At 52.1% G+C, this 13,870-nt stretch overlaps 1 protein-coding gene across 2 annotated transcripts in view; it reads right to left on the bottom strand.

Annotated features, from left to right (window-relative positions):
* The window catches only part of OSBPL2 (oxysterol binding protein like 2), an 87,205-nt gene that overhangs the window by 10,202 nt on the left and 63,133 nt on the right, over positions 1–13,870 (bottom strand). For both annotated transcript variants that reach the window (XM_066586942.1, XM_066586941.1), the window contains exons 4-7: positions 9,777–9,852; positions 6,107–6,241; positions 1,776–1,873; positions 1,510–1,692 (exon numbers count right to left, since the gene is read on the bottom strand). In XM_066586942.1, coding sequence (XP_066443039.1) covers positions 1,510–1,692; positions 1,776–1,873; positions 6,107–6,241; positions 9,777–9,852 — 492 coding nt within the window. The remainder of the gene's footprint in view (positions 1–1,509; positions 1,693–1,775; positions 1,874–6,106; positions 6,242–9,776; positions 9,853–13,870) is intronic.

Here is a 13,870-nt window from a genome sequence, read left to right as displayed (position 1 = left end):
TTAGCGTCGTCGTCATCGTACCGACCCGCAGAATAAAGTTATCGGGTCACTTTTGCAGCAGTTTGTGCGCGGTAAAGATGACAAAACCGCATTTTTTTAAAATTTCACTCAGTGTAGAAAGTTTTATAAGTTTTTCAGTACATTATATGGTGCAACTCGTCCGCAGGAACAAGGCCTCAGACTGAAACATAAAGAGGTATTAGTTTATGAAAAGGGAGGAGAAAAAACAGAAAATGGAAGAAAAAAGGGCCCCATCCTTCCGGTGTATTCCATCTCAGGGATCCCGTTCCAACGTGTTCGAAATATCAAAATAAAGATACACCTTTCAAAAATGTCCCGTTCTGCAGATATTCTTTATTGTTCCTTCAAGTTATTTACTGCTCATTGCCAGGAAAACCGGCCACCTCGGCTACCTGGCGGATCGGCTGGCGCTTGTGTACTTGTAACTCCGTCGGTATCATCTAGGTGTCTGGGGGCGCATGTGCACTAGCCTGATGGCCCCCGCCCGCTCACCCACTACCGCTGCGCTCGGTTACTTTCGGTAGAAGCGCTTCTGCGTAGCGAGAACCAGTCCTTGTTGTTCTTGCCGCCCAGAAGACAACAGATGAAGTTACAAGTGCCGGCAGTCTCCCCTGGATAGCAGGGATGGCTGGTTTCCTTGGCAACGAGCAGTAAACAACTGGAAGAAACAGTAAATATCATCTGGAAAATGGGACATTTCTAAAATATGAATCTAAGGAGTAAGAGCTTTATTGTGATATTTCGGAACGCAGTGGAAGGGAATCCCCAAGATGAGAATACCCCCTCAAAAGGGCAAGAAACTGGGAGGAGATCGCCGCCTTCAAAGAGGGCGTTTGTGGTAAAAACTAGCATGGATTTCCAATACAGTCAACTGAGGGCGATTAAATAGGAAAACGATCACCGAGATTTAAAAGAGAGAGACCCCCCCGTGGGCAGGGAACCGCCACCGTCCAGCTCAAGAGGAAAAAAGCCTCATTAGCCCTTTAAAGGACTTCCACTTGTAAAACTATTGATGGCCTATCCTTAGGGTGCTTTTAGACAGTTAGGAGGAGCCCCAATGAAATGAATGGAGAGCTGACCGTGCGTGCTCCGCTAGCGCTCCATTCACTGCAATGTCATTGCAGAAGAAGTGACCCTTCAGTGACAGGAGTGCCGTTTGAGATCAGCAGGGGTGTCAATGTGGGGAGAGGAGGTTATCTTCTAACCGACTTTGGATAGATGAGAACTTTAAATTGTGGTTCAGCCCCTTTTTATGGGTCACTACAATTGCAGCAGTATGCATTTTTGGGGGCAAACAGCTGATTGGCAGGGTTATTAGGGGGCGGAGCCCCACCAATCTACTCTTGATGGCCTATCTTGCAGTTAGGCCATCAACAGTTTGTAATCGGACCATCCCTTTAAAATTACCAAGACAATCCGCAGTACAAAACATGTGAGTGCAGACAGTAAAGATCAAGTCCAATCCCACCGCCGGCTCCTCATACTCACTTGAGTAGCTCTAAAGTGATTGTCCCTCGGGGTTCGGCTTCTACACTCTTTCCCCAGAACTTCAGCTTGGGATAGATGGAGCCATGGAAGATGAAGTCCTTGTTCAGTCCCTCAGCGTGAAAGGCACTAACGGGCGGGTGATGGCTGACTTGTTCAGAGATTAATCGGAACCCCAAGTCTTCCCTATAAGAGATTGAAGGTTTGGTTATTTTCATCCCACATGAGGCCGGGGGTCTTGAGTGAAGCTCTCCCAATCCTTCACTCACCTTCTTAATTCGTAAGTTTCTCCAAGAAGAGGGTTGAACGGTTTCCCTGTTCTCTCCCACTGCGATGCCACAGCCGAGACGGCAAAAGCGGCCACTGACTGTAAGGGGAAAAGCATTAAAATAAATATTACTCCTTGTAAAGTCTTGGGGAAACCTTAATTAATGGGGAATTTCACACAAAGTCAATCATTGGCACATTAAACCTACCAATCCCCCAAATGTAGCGGGGGGGGGGGGGGGGGAATGCTAGATCCCACATTCCTCCGCAGAGGCACAAAACCTGTACTGACCCTCCTCATTTTACAGCTGAGGGTTTGCTACATTTGTATCCAGTTTATGCAATTCTCTGGCTCCAGACAGAACAGAACCCAAAGACAAATGAGAGACCAGTCTTCGCTCAGAGGATTGCCCGGACTGGATGCAACTGCAGCAAATCCTCAGCCGTGAGAAGTTGAGCTTCTTGCAGTCCAGTCAATGAAATCAAACAGAATTAGAAATTCCCATGCGAGATATCAAGTCTCAACCCCGACCCCCAAGACCAGAGAAATTACGCGGCGAGAACCTGCCAGGCTTCCTGCCGCCATTATCTGCGCCGTGTTGGTGGTTAGCGCTGTAAGAACGTGACCAGAGGGATATTTCTGTGGGGTTTATGTAATTATTGTGACATTTCCCTGTTCTGCAGAATAGGCAGCAGAAAGGTTAGTTCCCCCCCAGGCGTCTAGCCTCATTTGTTACCATCTGTCAGAAAAGCGAATCTGCGGCGTCCTGTAAACTTCCTATGCGGTAATCTAGAGACTTTCCTTCTCCATAAGGTAATATCTACAGAGCTCTCATATGGGCTGTGCAACCTCAGAGATGCCAGGAGGGGGACATGCATGATTGATATGTCACTTTAATTGCAGCGAATGGAACAGACTGCCGTACTCCACATTCACTTCAGCCGACGGGGGTGTAGTAAAAAGGTCTTCCTTATGGGCGCCAATCAATGTAGATGGAGCTTATTCACTGCATGGCAAAAGTTCTGCAACTTCCTAATTGTCTTGTGCCAGTTCCTCCCTAGTGAGGCCTCCTGTCCATGGGCAATTTTTCACTGCGTTTTCTGCGGCGACAATCCGGCCCCGGTGAATGCTTTTCCATAGACTTACTATGGAAAGCGCAACCCCGCTGTCCACGAGCAGAGAATCATAGCGATCATGGGATATAAATGGCACCATGCTGCGATTACCCGCGATTCTCCGCGGTGAGCCTACCTGTCAGATAGCTGGCAGCTCTTCCCTGCTCCCTGGCAGCGGCTCTCGCAGTGGCGAACTGCTGCGGGATATCGTTACGCCCGTGGACAGGAGGCCTTATTAGATCCATACTTGTTCTCAGCAAATGGGAATGCTCTTTTATATCCTAAAGCCGACTCCTACAGACCCAACACCTCTCACAGCTGAAAGGTTGCCACAGTTGTATCCAGTCTAGATAGTCCCATCTAAACACCTGGAGCTCCGGACTGATACATTTTATGTGCACTGAAACATTGTAGCAAAATCAAAACCGGACAGAGATCAGTAATAGTGATTGTTCTCAGCAAGAGAAATGAAGTCATCGTGTAGATATGACACCTTTCAATGGCTTCTGACCTCACAGGGTCCTTCCACAGCCTTAAAATCCGCCCCTGTGAACGCTTAATGGACTCTTGTGGAAATGCATCAAAACACCCGTGAAAACAAGCATCCAAACGGGGCGACGCACTTTTTGAAGTCCCTCCTATTCCGAAGCCAAAATCTGATGTGGAAAAATAGCGACATTTTCCTTTCCCCGCGTTTTACACAAGCGTGGGCAAAAATGCATGGTCAGGACAGGGACACGGTTCTCCATTACGAACCAATAGGAAGTGCATTGAAAGAGTATTTTGGAGTGGAATACGCACTAAAATACACCGTGTGAACATACCCAGAAAATGCTGAAGAACTGAAAATATGGCTCTCTGTATGGGACGGTATGCTTCATCATTGGCCGCTCTCTCGGCTAAGCCAAGTCCTTTCAACCCACTAACTGGGAATCCATTGTTTGGACCAGGTCTAATGCGTTCTCTTATTTGACATCCCCTAGTTTAACGGTTGGAGAGGTCACAGGTCCCCCTGGTCTGCGTCTCCACATGGGGACTGGCTCCTGTCCTAGTCAACTCCAACACTTCTTACAATTAACTCCCTCAGCCACTTTTGCGCACTCCCTTACTCCATGTGAACAATCTTGCCTACAAGCCTCTCCCTGCTACACAGTATTTCCTGGGCCCATGTGCTGGACCGGGAGCCCGGGGACGACGCTTCTTCATCTTCAGACCCTTCCTTCATTTTCAAATGGGAATCGGAACTTAATAAAATTTTTCTTCCGAGGAGAAATATAACATTTTTCATTTTACACAAATCTACAATTTCTAGGAGATGTCCGGGAAGGAACTATAAAACATTGTCCAGATGTCCAACGCCCCCGGCCTCTTGCTGCACGGCCAATCCGTCTGTTTGGTAATCGCCGCTCACTTCTGACATCATTGTGACAACTATGGCAGTATAAAACTTTTTGGGCCTCATTTAGCAAAACTTTCTAATAAGCTGAGCAGCTTGGGAAATGAACGCTGCGCTGTGATTGGTTGCTATGGGCAACAAGGACCGCCTTACTGTTAGTTTTGCCAAGTTAAACTTTTTGAGTTTGTTTCCATTGATCCTAATTTACGTAATCGGAGGTTTTTGTTGCTACTAAAAAGCAATTTACTGGAAATAATGAAGAATTGATCCGCAAAGTTCATTAGAAAGTTGCAGAACTTTTAATTACACAATGATTTTAATTAAGCCAAGACCTAATCCGGTGTGCGTACGACAGTTACCCTGTAACGGACTGCAATGATCGACCACGCTTCCTCCGTGTAGAGACCACACCTGCGCCATTTCCCCACAAGCTCCACATTCCAGCGTAAGCTCGCAGGCACCGCGCCAATGATCATGTTGGAAACGGCTCATTCCAGAGCTGCCCTCTGTGTTGTGATGACTGGGCGAGTCTAGGTGTGTTCACTTACATAAAGCCACACTAAGCTGCTGCGCTCCCAATTATGCCATGGATTAGAGATTATATCGGACTAAGCCTATTATATAACTGCTTAAAGGGGTTGTGCCAAGACTGAAAGTTATCCCCTGCCCACAGGATAAGAGATAACTTCGACTGAAAGGGGACCATCAGCTGGGACCCCGGCGCTTCCTGATGAGGGCAGCAGTGGTCACACATACATGCTGGCTGACTCTCCATTCGTTTCAATGGGACTGTCGAGTGTCCCACTGAAATGAATGGAGGGGTGTTGAGCACGTGAGACCTCTGCTGTCCTCAATTCACAACACACCTGACCCCGGTCTGTGGATCAGTGGGTGTAGTCGGATCTCCACCTTCCTGAAAATGATCCCTTAACCATGTGGATAGGGAATATTGTTCAATCCTAGCCTAATCCCTTTAATGATATGCCATATAACGGCTTATAATACTTACCTAGCAGCCAGTGTTCGGGTCTCTTGCGCTGGTCTGTCGCTGCTGCAGGCTTCAGTGTCCTCCTGCATGCTGACAGAGCAGTTCTTCATGGTAGCGGAGAATACCCCGCCTCCAAACTAATGCTCTGATTGGTTAATCGAGCGGCGCATCAGCCAATGAGAGCCAGCGCTTGATAATCCAATCACAGCCATTCATTGAATGGCTGTGATTGGTTAATCCAGCGCCGGCTTTCATTGGCTAATCAAGCGCCGCGTCAGCCAATCAGAACATTAGCTTGCTGGAGGGGAGGTATTCAAGCCCCTCTACCAGGAACAACTGCTCCATCGGCGTGCAGGAGGACACGGAAGCCTGCAGCAGCGACAGACACCGGCATGAGAGATCCCAATGCCGGCTGCTAGGAGAGTATTGCTTTTTTTTTTTTTACACATGTAGTGTAGCTAGGGCCTATTTTCGGAGAAGGGTTTATATTTTAAGCCCCCCTCCCGAAAATCAAAGTAGGGCTTATTATCAGGGAAACACGGCATTAGCAGTACACTAAGTTTAGTAATATCATGCCGTATATCTGTAGGTACTATATACACCATTAGTCATTGAAAACCCCCATGCTGCTCATGTCTCCCCATCCCCCCCTCTGTTCACGGGAGATTAATTCTTGTTGTTTACCGATGACGTCTGACGGCGAAGTTTTTAAAGCTTGGCGCTGCCTGCTACCCCGTGGCGAGATGGAAAGGTCTTTGTGCAGCTTGCCTTTTCCCCAGCTTGGTTATGGCAGACGCGGCTGTAAGTATGCGCGACGCGTTCCGGATCCTCACCTGCATTCTGAGCAGCGGATCTGTGTAGGAACAGGCTTTGTTGAGCAGGTATGTGTGCTCCATGTACTCCGTGATTCTCTGCAGGAAGCTCAGGGGCTCGTTAAACACGATCGGCATGGTGATTTTCGACAGTTCCTGGAGGAAGAAAGAGAGAAGCTGATGAGACAAGATGATCGCGGCCGGCGGGGACAGTCATACTTTATGGTTTGGGTTAGAAAACACAAAAATGCCTTTAGTTACCACCAGGTACTGGGCAGCCGTCAAAGGGCATTGTCCCATAGAACAGCAATGATCCCAAATACATCCAAAACATCTATTAAATCCTACTCATCTCCTAGTATGAGAGTAGCGGCTTAGAAAAAAGAAACAGCGCCACTCATGTTTATTGGTAGTGTCTGGCATTGCAGCTCATGAACATACAACAGCACCCCTTTAAAAAGAGAACTCACCTGTTTTATTAAATACCTGCAACCCCATAAAATAAATCGTTTTCCCATAAAGTGAATCTGCCGTCCCTCTGTTGTTCTTCCTGGAAGTGCACTGTGTGTTACCATTCCGCTTGTCACCGGGGTGCATAACTTCCCAGTCTGACACAGATTGGACAGCATTCTAGTACCCTTACAACGGCAAATATTGCCCAAATAGCTGGAAACAGCAAATGCAGTTGATAGTCGTCAACCTTCCCCCACGAAGATGGCGAAATTGTGCTTCTTCTCTATTTTACTCCCTTTTTGTAGACATTTTTCAGCAGATTATACGGTACATTAAATAGAACCAGCGAAAAATATAACTCATCCTGCAAAAAACAAGCCCGACAGCCACGTCTATAGACCCACCGATCAGCAAGTCATCCCCTATCTGATGGCATAGCACCGTCACCCAGCTTTCCCAAGAACAGAGGAACATACAGGCCAATGAATGTGAGATAAGAAAGGCGCGGCAGCTCTCAGCCACATCTTATTATCGCTGCATGACTAGTATAGCATGACCCCCAATGCCCACTTTACCGATGCAGCAGCGTGGGGTTTGTTAAAAGCAGCAGGAATGCCCAATTTGGTTGCACAGACAAGGCTCTGGCATCGCCATCCTGGCCTTTATACAGCGACCATTCTTCATGACTTGGGCATGAGGAGAAGATGGGTAAGTCACCACACTCTACCATCCACATAGTTGGGTGGCGCAGTCAGATGGGCAGCCAGGTGGCAGAGATCTCTTACATAACATCAGGATTAGAGCTCATCTGTAAACTGCAGGGATTACAGGGAACAGAGCCGGCACCTGAAGCGTGAGACATCGGGATTAGTGCAGCCAAACCGTGGGATCAGCTCAGGGAGGTAAGTGCACCTGGTGCAGGTGTTCATTCACCTGGGGCAAAAGCTCTGGTCAGACCACGTCTGTCGGACTGTCTGCGCCTCTAATGACATCATTACTTGTAACTTACTGAAGGACCTGTGATGAAAGTGCAACTCGACTCCATTGAAGGCTGCTGGTTGTGATCACATGTGGTGTACGCACATGAGCGGCATGTAGCGTGTTACACCATCAATGTATACTTGCACAGTGTGTACCAGGTAGTCAGAAGCGGCCATCTTTGTTTCTTCAGGCCCTAAAGGTCGCTTTAAGCCTCACAGTATAACCCCCGAGTCACTGACGCTGTGGTCACAATTTTGCTGCGTTTTTGAACCAAAGCAAAAAAATTAATAATTTAAGTATGCTCCATTTTTTTTAGCTTTTTCTTTGGTTTTAGCCGCATGCATTGTTCACTATATGCAACTCTTAAAACCCACATTTTCTGCCGCAGTTCAAAAGCACAATAAAAAAAGGCAAAATTTGACCATGGCCTCCAGGGATGCCAGTCTGTGCGGTAAGGAGGCAGAGATTAGTGGGAATCCATCTCACTGGCTTCAGGACACGTGACGGGGACAACAGGAGAGGCGACCGCAGCACTCCCCACAAAGGAGACAATTCCTCCCTCCCTCTCCAGTTCTGCGTGTTGCTGCTGTCTTCGTCACTACGGGTACATGAGGGGTACCTGCAGCCCCATCCGGTTGTACAGCTGGTCCGGCTGCTCCAGGCGGGTAGAGGTGTGGCTATGCTTTCCTGCACCCAATGCAAAGATCCAGTTAGGCCCCCTGGACCCACTTCCCAAAATAAAAAAATAAAAAAAGTTATGTCTTTACTTGCAGGGAGCTGTAAATGATGTCATTGATGCCAGGGCCATGTCAGAGCTGCAGCCAATCACCAACTCCCTGCAGCAGTCACATGACCTAGTGCCAGTGATGTACCGGCTTTGCCTCCAGGAGTGAAGATCAGGGGGACCAGTGTGAAGCCCATTTTATTTTGGCACAGCAGGCTGAACAGATTTCTTCAAAAAACCAATGCCCCTGGCTAACCCCTTAACCCCTTAGTGACCAACACCACATGTTTTTATGGCAGTCCATAAGGGGCCTTAGGCTAGTCCACCATAAAAACCCAGCAGCGTAGTCTAAGGCTGGCACAGAAGACCTATGCTGGAAAGAGGGAGCTATTGTTGCTTACTAACAGCCAGGCTCCTGCTCCAACAGCCAGGTCACGAGATCCCTCCGATCCTGGCCGTTTAACCTCTTACATACTACGATCAACAGTGACCGTGCCATGTAAGCGGTTGACAGGTGGGAGGGGCTCCCTGTTAGTCATCTGCATCTGACAATGCGATTGCGAGGTACCAATGGGTTCTCGTAGCAGCAGGCGGCCTGATGAACGCCTTCAGGTCTTCCATGCAAACCAGCGCATCACACCTTGCTGCAGGCGGTCACCGTACTGTACTACATGAGTTGGGAAGAGTAGTATACCAGTGGTTTACAACAACAGCTGATGCTGCAGCCACGGAGACCGATTTACCGTAGGAGTGCTGGCTGGCGGCAGCATCACCTGGCATCTTAAACTGCTGGGCTGCCATCCCCCTCAGTCCTGGGCTGAACGAGGGCACATGCCTCTGTCCTTATGTGGCATTGCAAGAAGGTTTGCTGAAGCAGATACCAGGACATGGCTGCTACAAGAGGAGAGCTGGACAGAAGAGCATCAACATGGCATCAGGCCCGGAGGAACAGGAGGAGCTGCCGGAGGTCTACAGTATGCCCCACAGACTCCATGAGTGTGGCATGAGGCCCCGACGTCCCTTAGTGGGACTTGCACTCACATCCAGCACCAAGCAACTTGATTGGCATTCACCGCAGAACACAAGAATTGAAAGATCCGCCATTGGCGCCCAGTCCTCTTTGCAGATGACGGCAGGTTCACGTTGAGCACGTGTGACGAACGTCTGAAGACGCCGCGGTGCAACATCACCCAGCATGATCTGTTAGGGCATTTAATTGCTCCCTTAATGTTTTTTAAGCAGTGTGTATCTATAGAAACCCATGCACCCAAAAAAGTGCCCTACGCCAGGGCAATATGTGTTGCTATACGGTGAAAAAAGAAAAGAAGTATAGGAAAGTGCAGTCTGCTGTGTTATTCTATGCTGATGTGCCAATACTATTAGTCACTGCAGTCACACGTCAAGGTCACATGATCATGACGGCAATCTAGACAAGGTCAACGATGATGTCCATGTGATCCCCAGGGGAGGAAGCCCTAGAAACATCCCTCCCGCCACCATAATAATAGAGGAGGGGGGATTCTCCTGACTTACCAGTCCGATGCACTTCTTCAGTATGCTCCAGACGCTGAAGTTATTCCTAGAGAACATGGGCGCAGGCAGGGTGGTCCTGAGAACAACGGAGGGATACATTGTTAGTGCTGTACAATATACGCAGATACACTTATAGAACATTGACAGGATATTCCGTAGATAACTGAATGGAGGGGGTTGTAGTGTTTCTCCTGAGGGAGTCTCATCAAAACCATGCTGTCGGAACCACTGCAAGTTGTCTGTAGAGCCCTTACACACCGGCAGAGACAGTGTTACTAGTCCCATGAAAATCAGGTTTAATCAAGTATGCAAGCGAGTTGCCAGCTGCCCTGGGGGGGGGGGGGGGGCGGTCCCAACAGCGCCAGCTGCCCTGGGGGGGGGGCGGTCCCAACAGCGCCAGCTGCCCTGGGGGGGGGGGCGGTCCCAACAGCGCCAGCTGCCCGGGGGGGGGGGGGCGGTCCCACCCGGGGGGGGGGGGCGGTCCCAACAGCGCCAGCTGCCCTGGGGGGGGGCGGTCCCAACAGCGCCAGCTGCCCTGGGGGGGGGGGGGGGGCGGTCCCAACAGCGCCAGCTGCCCTGGGGGGGGGGGCGGTCCCAACAGCGCCAGCTGCCCTGGGGGGGGGCGGTCCCAACAGCGCCAGCTGCCCTGGGGGGGGCGGTCCCAACAGCGCCAGCTGCCCTGGGGGGGGGGGGCGGTCCCAACAGCGCCAGCTGCCCTGGGGGGGGGGCGGTCCCAACAGCGCCAGCTGCCCTGGGGGGGGGGCGGTCCCAACAGCGCCAGCTGCCCTGGGGGGGGCGGTCCCAACAGCGCCAGCTGCCCTGGGGGGGGGGCGGTCCCAACAGCGCCAGCTGCCCTGGGGGGGGGGGGCGGTCCCAACAGCGCCAGCTGCCCTGGGGGGGGGGGCGGTCCCAACAGCGCCAGCTGCCCTGGGGGGGGGGGCGGTCCCAACAGCGCCAGCTGCCCTGGGGGGGGGCGGTCCCAACAGCGCCAGCTGCCCTGGGGGGGGCGGTCCCAACAGCGCCAGCTGCCCTGGGGGGGGCGGTCCCAACAGCGCCAGCTGCCCTGGGGGGGGCGGTCCCAACAGCGCCAGCTGCCCTGGGGGGGGCGGTCCCAACAGCGCCAGCTGCCCTGGGGGGGGCGGTCCCAACAGCGCCAGCTGCCCTGGGGGGGGCGGTCCCAACAGCGCCAGCTGCCCTGGGGGGGGCGGTCCCAACAGCGCCAGCTGCCCTGGGGGGGGCGGTCCCAACAGCGCCAGCTGCCCTGGGGGGGGCGGTCCCAACAGCGCCAGCTGCCCTGGGGGGGGCGGTCCCAACAGCGCCAGCTGCCCTGGGGGGGGCGGTCCCAACAGCGCCAGCTGCCCTGGGGGGGGCGGTCCCAACAGCGCCAGCTGCCCTGGGGGGGGCGGTCCCAACAGCGCCAGCTGCCCTGGGGGGGGCGGTCCCAACAGCGCCAGCTGCCCTGGGGGGGGCGGTCCCAACAGCGCCAGCTGCCCTGGGGGGGCGGTCCCAACAGCGCCAGCTGCCCTGGGGGGGCGGTCCCAACAGCGCCAGCTGCCCTGGGGGGGGCGGTCCCAACAGCGCCAGCTGCCCTGGGGGGGCGGTCCCAACAGCGCCAGCTGCCCTGGGGGGGCGGTCCCAACAGCGCCAGCTGCCCTGGGGGGGCGGTCCCAACAGCGCCAGCTGCCCTGGGGGGGCGGTCCCAACAGCGCCAGCTGCCCTGGGGGGGCGGTCCCAACAGCGCCAGCTGCCCTGGGGGGGCGGTCCCAACAGCGCCAGCTGCCCTGGGGGGGCGGTCCCAACAGCGCCAGCTGCCCTGGTTCTTGTCGCATTGGGCTTGTCTCTTTCTCTTGAGACAGTCCTGCAACTAGATCGTATCACACTGTTTATACACTGCCTGGCGCATGCGCAGCACGTCCGTGACCTAGCTCTTCATAACCGCTTATTAAGAGCTAGGCATGAACAGCACACGAGAGTTGTGCGGAGGCAGGCAATGTCATGATAGCCTTATGATTGCAAAGCTGTCACTCAGGGGAGGATGGGGAGGCGCTGGGTGGGGCAATATGGTGAGAATTAGAGCCCTCGGCACAGTTGGGAACGCCTCCAGAGTGCGGCGTGGTGGAGCGGGGGGTAGCAGTGGGGAACAGGGGGGAGCTCTCTCTCCCCCCCCCCCCCACTCCCCTCTGCAACCTCCCGCTCACCCCCGGCGCCCCCCCCCCCCCCCGAATCTTTTTGCCCCAGTAGTCAGTTACTCGAAAAAAGCGGTGCTCGATTACGAAATCGCCCTAAACGAGTATGTTCGCTCATCTCTAGTTTTTAGGGCTTCCTACAGTAAAAGTGGCATCGCACCGCGCAAAAACGCATTTCGTACGATGCAACAGAAAGGCTCCATAAGGAAACATGGGCTACAAAGTATTGCAAATCGCGGCTGTATAAGCATGACACAATTTTTTTCTTGCGATGTAGCAGCCCACACAGCATCGCTCATGTGAAGGAACCCATTGGAAAGCAGGGGCTTCACAGACATGCGACTTGTAGCGCTGTCGCATCACGAGAAAATCTGTCGCTCGTGTGAAAGCGGCCCAATACTTTATGGATGTTGAGATATTTTACGTTGGAGGTTAGTGGATACACTTTATTCGGCGACGGCAAGTCAAATTTTAATGTAAAAGGACCGCTAAAAATAAGCAGACCCCTACATAACCTGTAATGACTGCTATCACAGTGCCAGGTAGCTGCAGGAAAGGCAGCGGTTAAACGTTATCCAGGGGTCAGGCGATAGATTTGGAAATCTGATGTAATGGGTTCTGAACGTGCTCCTAAAAATCCTGCCAAGTCCGAGAGGTGACGAGCAGATTACAGACTTGATGGGTGAGACGGCGAAGTCTTCTGTCAGCCGCACGGCGCGGTGATTAAAACCTTTGAGACTGAGCCAGCCTGAGCCGGGGATCGGCGCTCAGAGGTTCGGCGCTGCTGCAGAGACTTCCACCCCCGTCAAAGGCTATAAACAAAAAAAAATCCTGCATCCTCCTCTCCTGTCCGGTCCTTCCAAATGGCGGGCGCTGTCTGAGCTCCGCTTAGAGGAGACTTCTCCGAGATGCAGCCGAAATGAAAAAAAGTTTCAATTGATCGCCTCGTTAACCCTTTCAGAGATTTCTCAGTCACATTTGGTCATCCCCGCCTTCTAAAAGCCATGACTTTATTTTTCCATCAATGTTTGGGGGACACGGGAAGCCCCCTCTCCTAACCGCAGTGTTCAGTGCCAATAACGGCAGGGATCAGAGCGTAGACCGGCTAGGAAAGCGGTGGCCCGGCGGACTAACACCTGCAGACCGTTGCACTATAAAAGGCGGTGGTGGTTGAACTTGGAACATTAATGCCCTGGCATGCAATCACTACTGAAAGCTTCCTATAAAAAGCCTTTACGCCCTGCAGACTGGCATCTTTTGTTGATACGTGACGTTCCCTGCGCTCTGGTTAAACAGCTAATTGCTGCTGTTCTTTGTGCTAATTAAAGTCAATCGCCCCTTTATAATTATGCTGTCTGCGTGTGAACCGTCCGCGGGCGGCCGGCGGCGTGCAATATTTGCTTATTATAGGCATTGATTCTAATCACAGTACCAACATATACCGCAGCGCAGTACAGAGGATGCGATCACACCGGTGCCGGACACAGATATTACATCCATCGATCCTGCAGACTGGTCCCATTACTGGTGCCATAGCGGATTATTGAAACGGTCCGGAGGTCCCTGACATGTTCGTTAATACGGCATCATCCGATGGTTCGGACTTTAGGATGGTCCCACCTCAAACATCCTAAATTGACGATTTTTTTTACATCGTCGATACAAGACTCTCTTAACATCCGATCGACACTTGTTATACTAATAGACAGTGCAAGTCACCATTAGGAGACTGCTGCCGCTTCACTAGGCAAACCTCCCCCCCCCCCCACCTTTCACACCGCCGGTCTAAACGTCATACAGCATCACTAGGTAGTCATGTGCTCATGGCATGACAGTCATCAGTCTCCACCGCCGCCTGCACATTGGGCAGCGTTCCATTGCCAGGTAACTCTTCACCTTATAAGCAAG

Source organism: Eleutherodactylus coqui, chromosome 13, assembly GCF_035609145.1.
Source record: "Eleutherodactylus coqui strain aEleCoq1 chromosome 13, aEleCoq1.hap1, whole genome shotgun sequence".
NCBI classification, from domain to species: domain Eukaryota; kingdom Metazoa; phylum Chordata; class Amphibia; order Anura; family Eleutherodactylidae; genus Eleutherodactylus; species Eleutherodactylus coqui.
The sequence above is the reverse complement of the archived record's forward strand: the minus strand, read 5'-3'. Positions and strand labels throughout refer to the sequence as shown.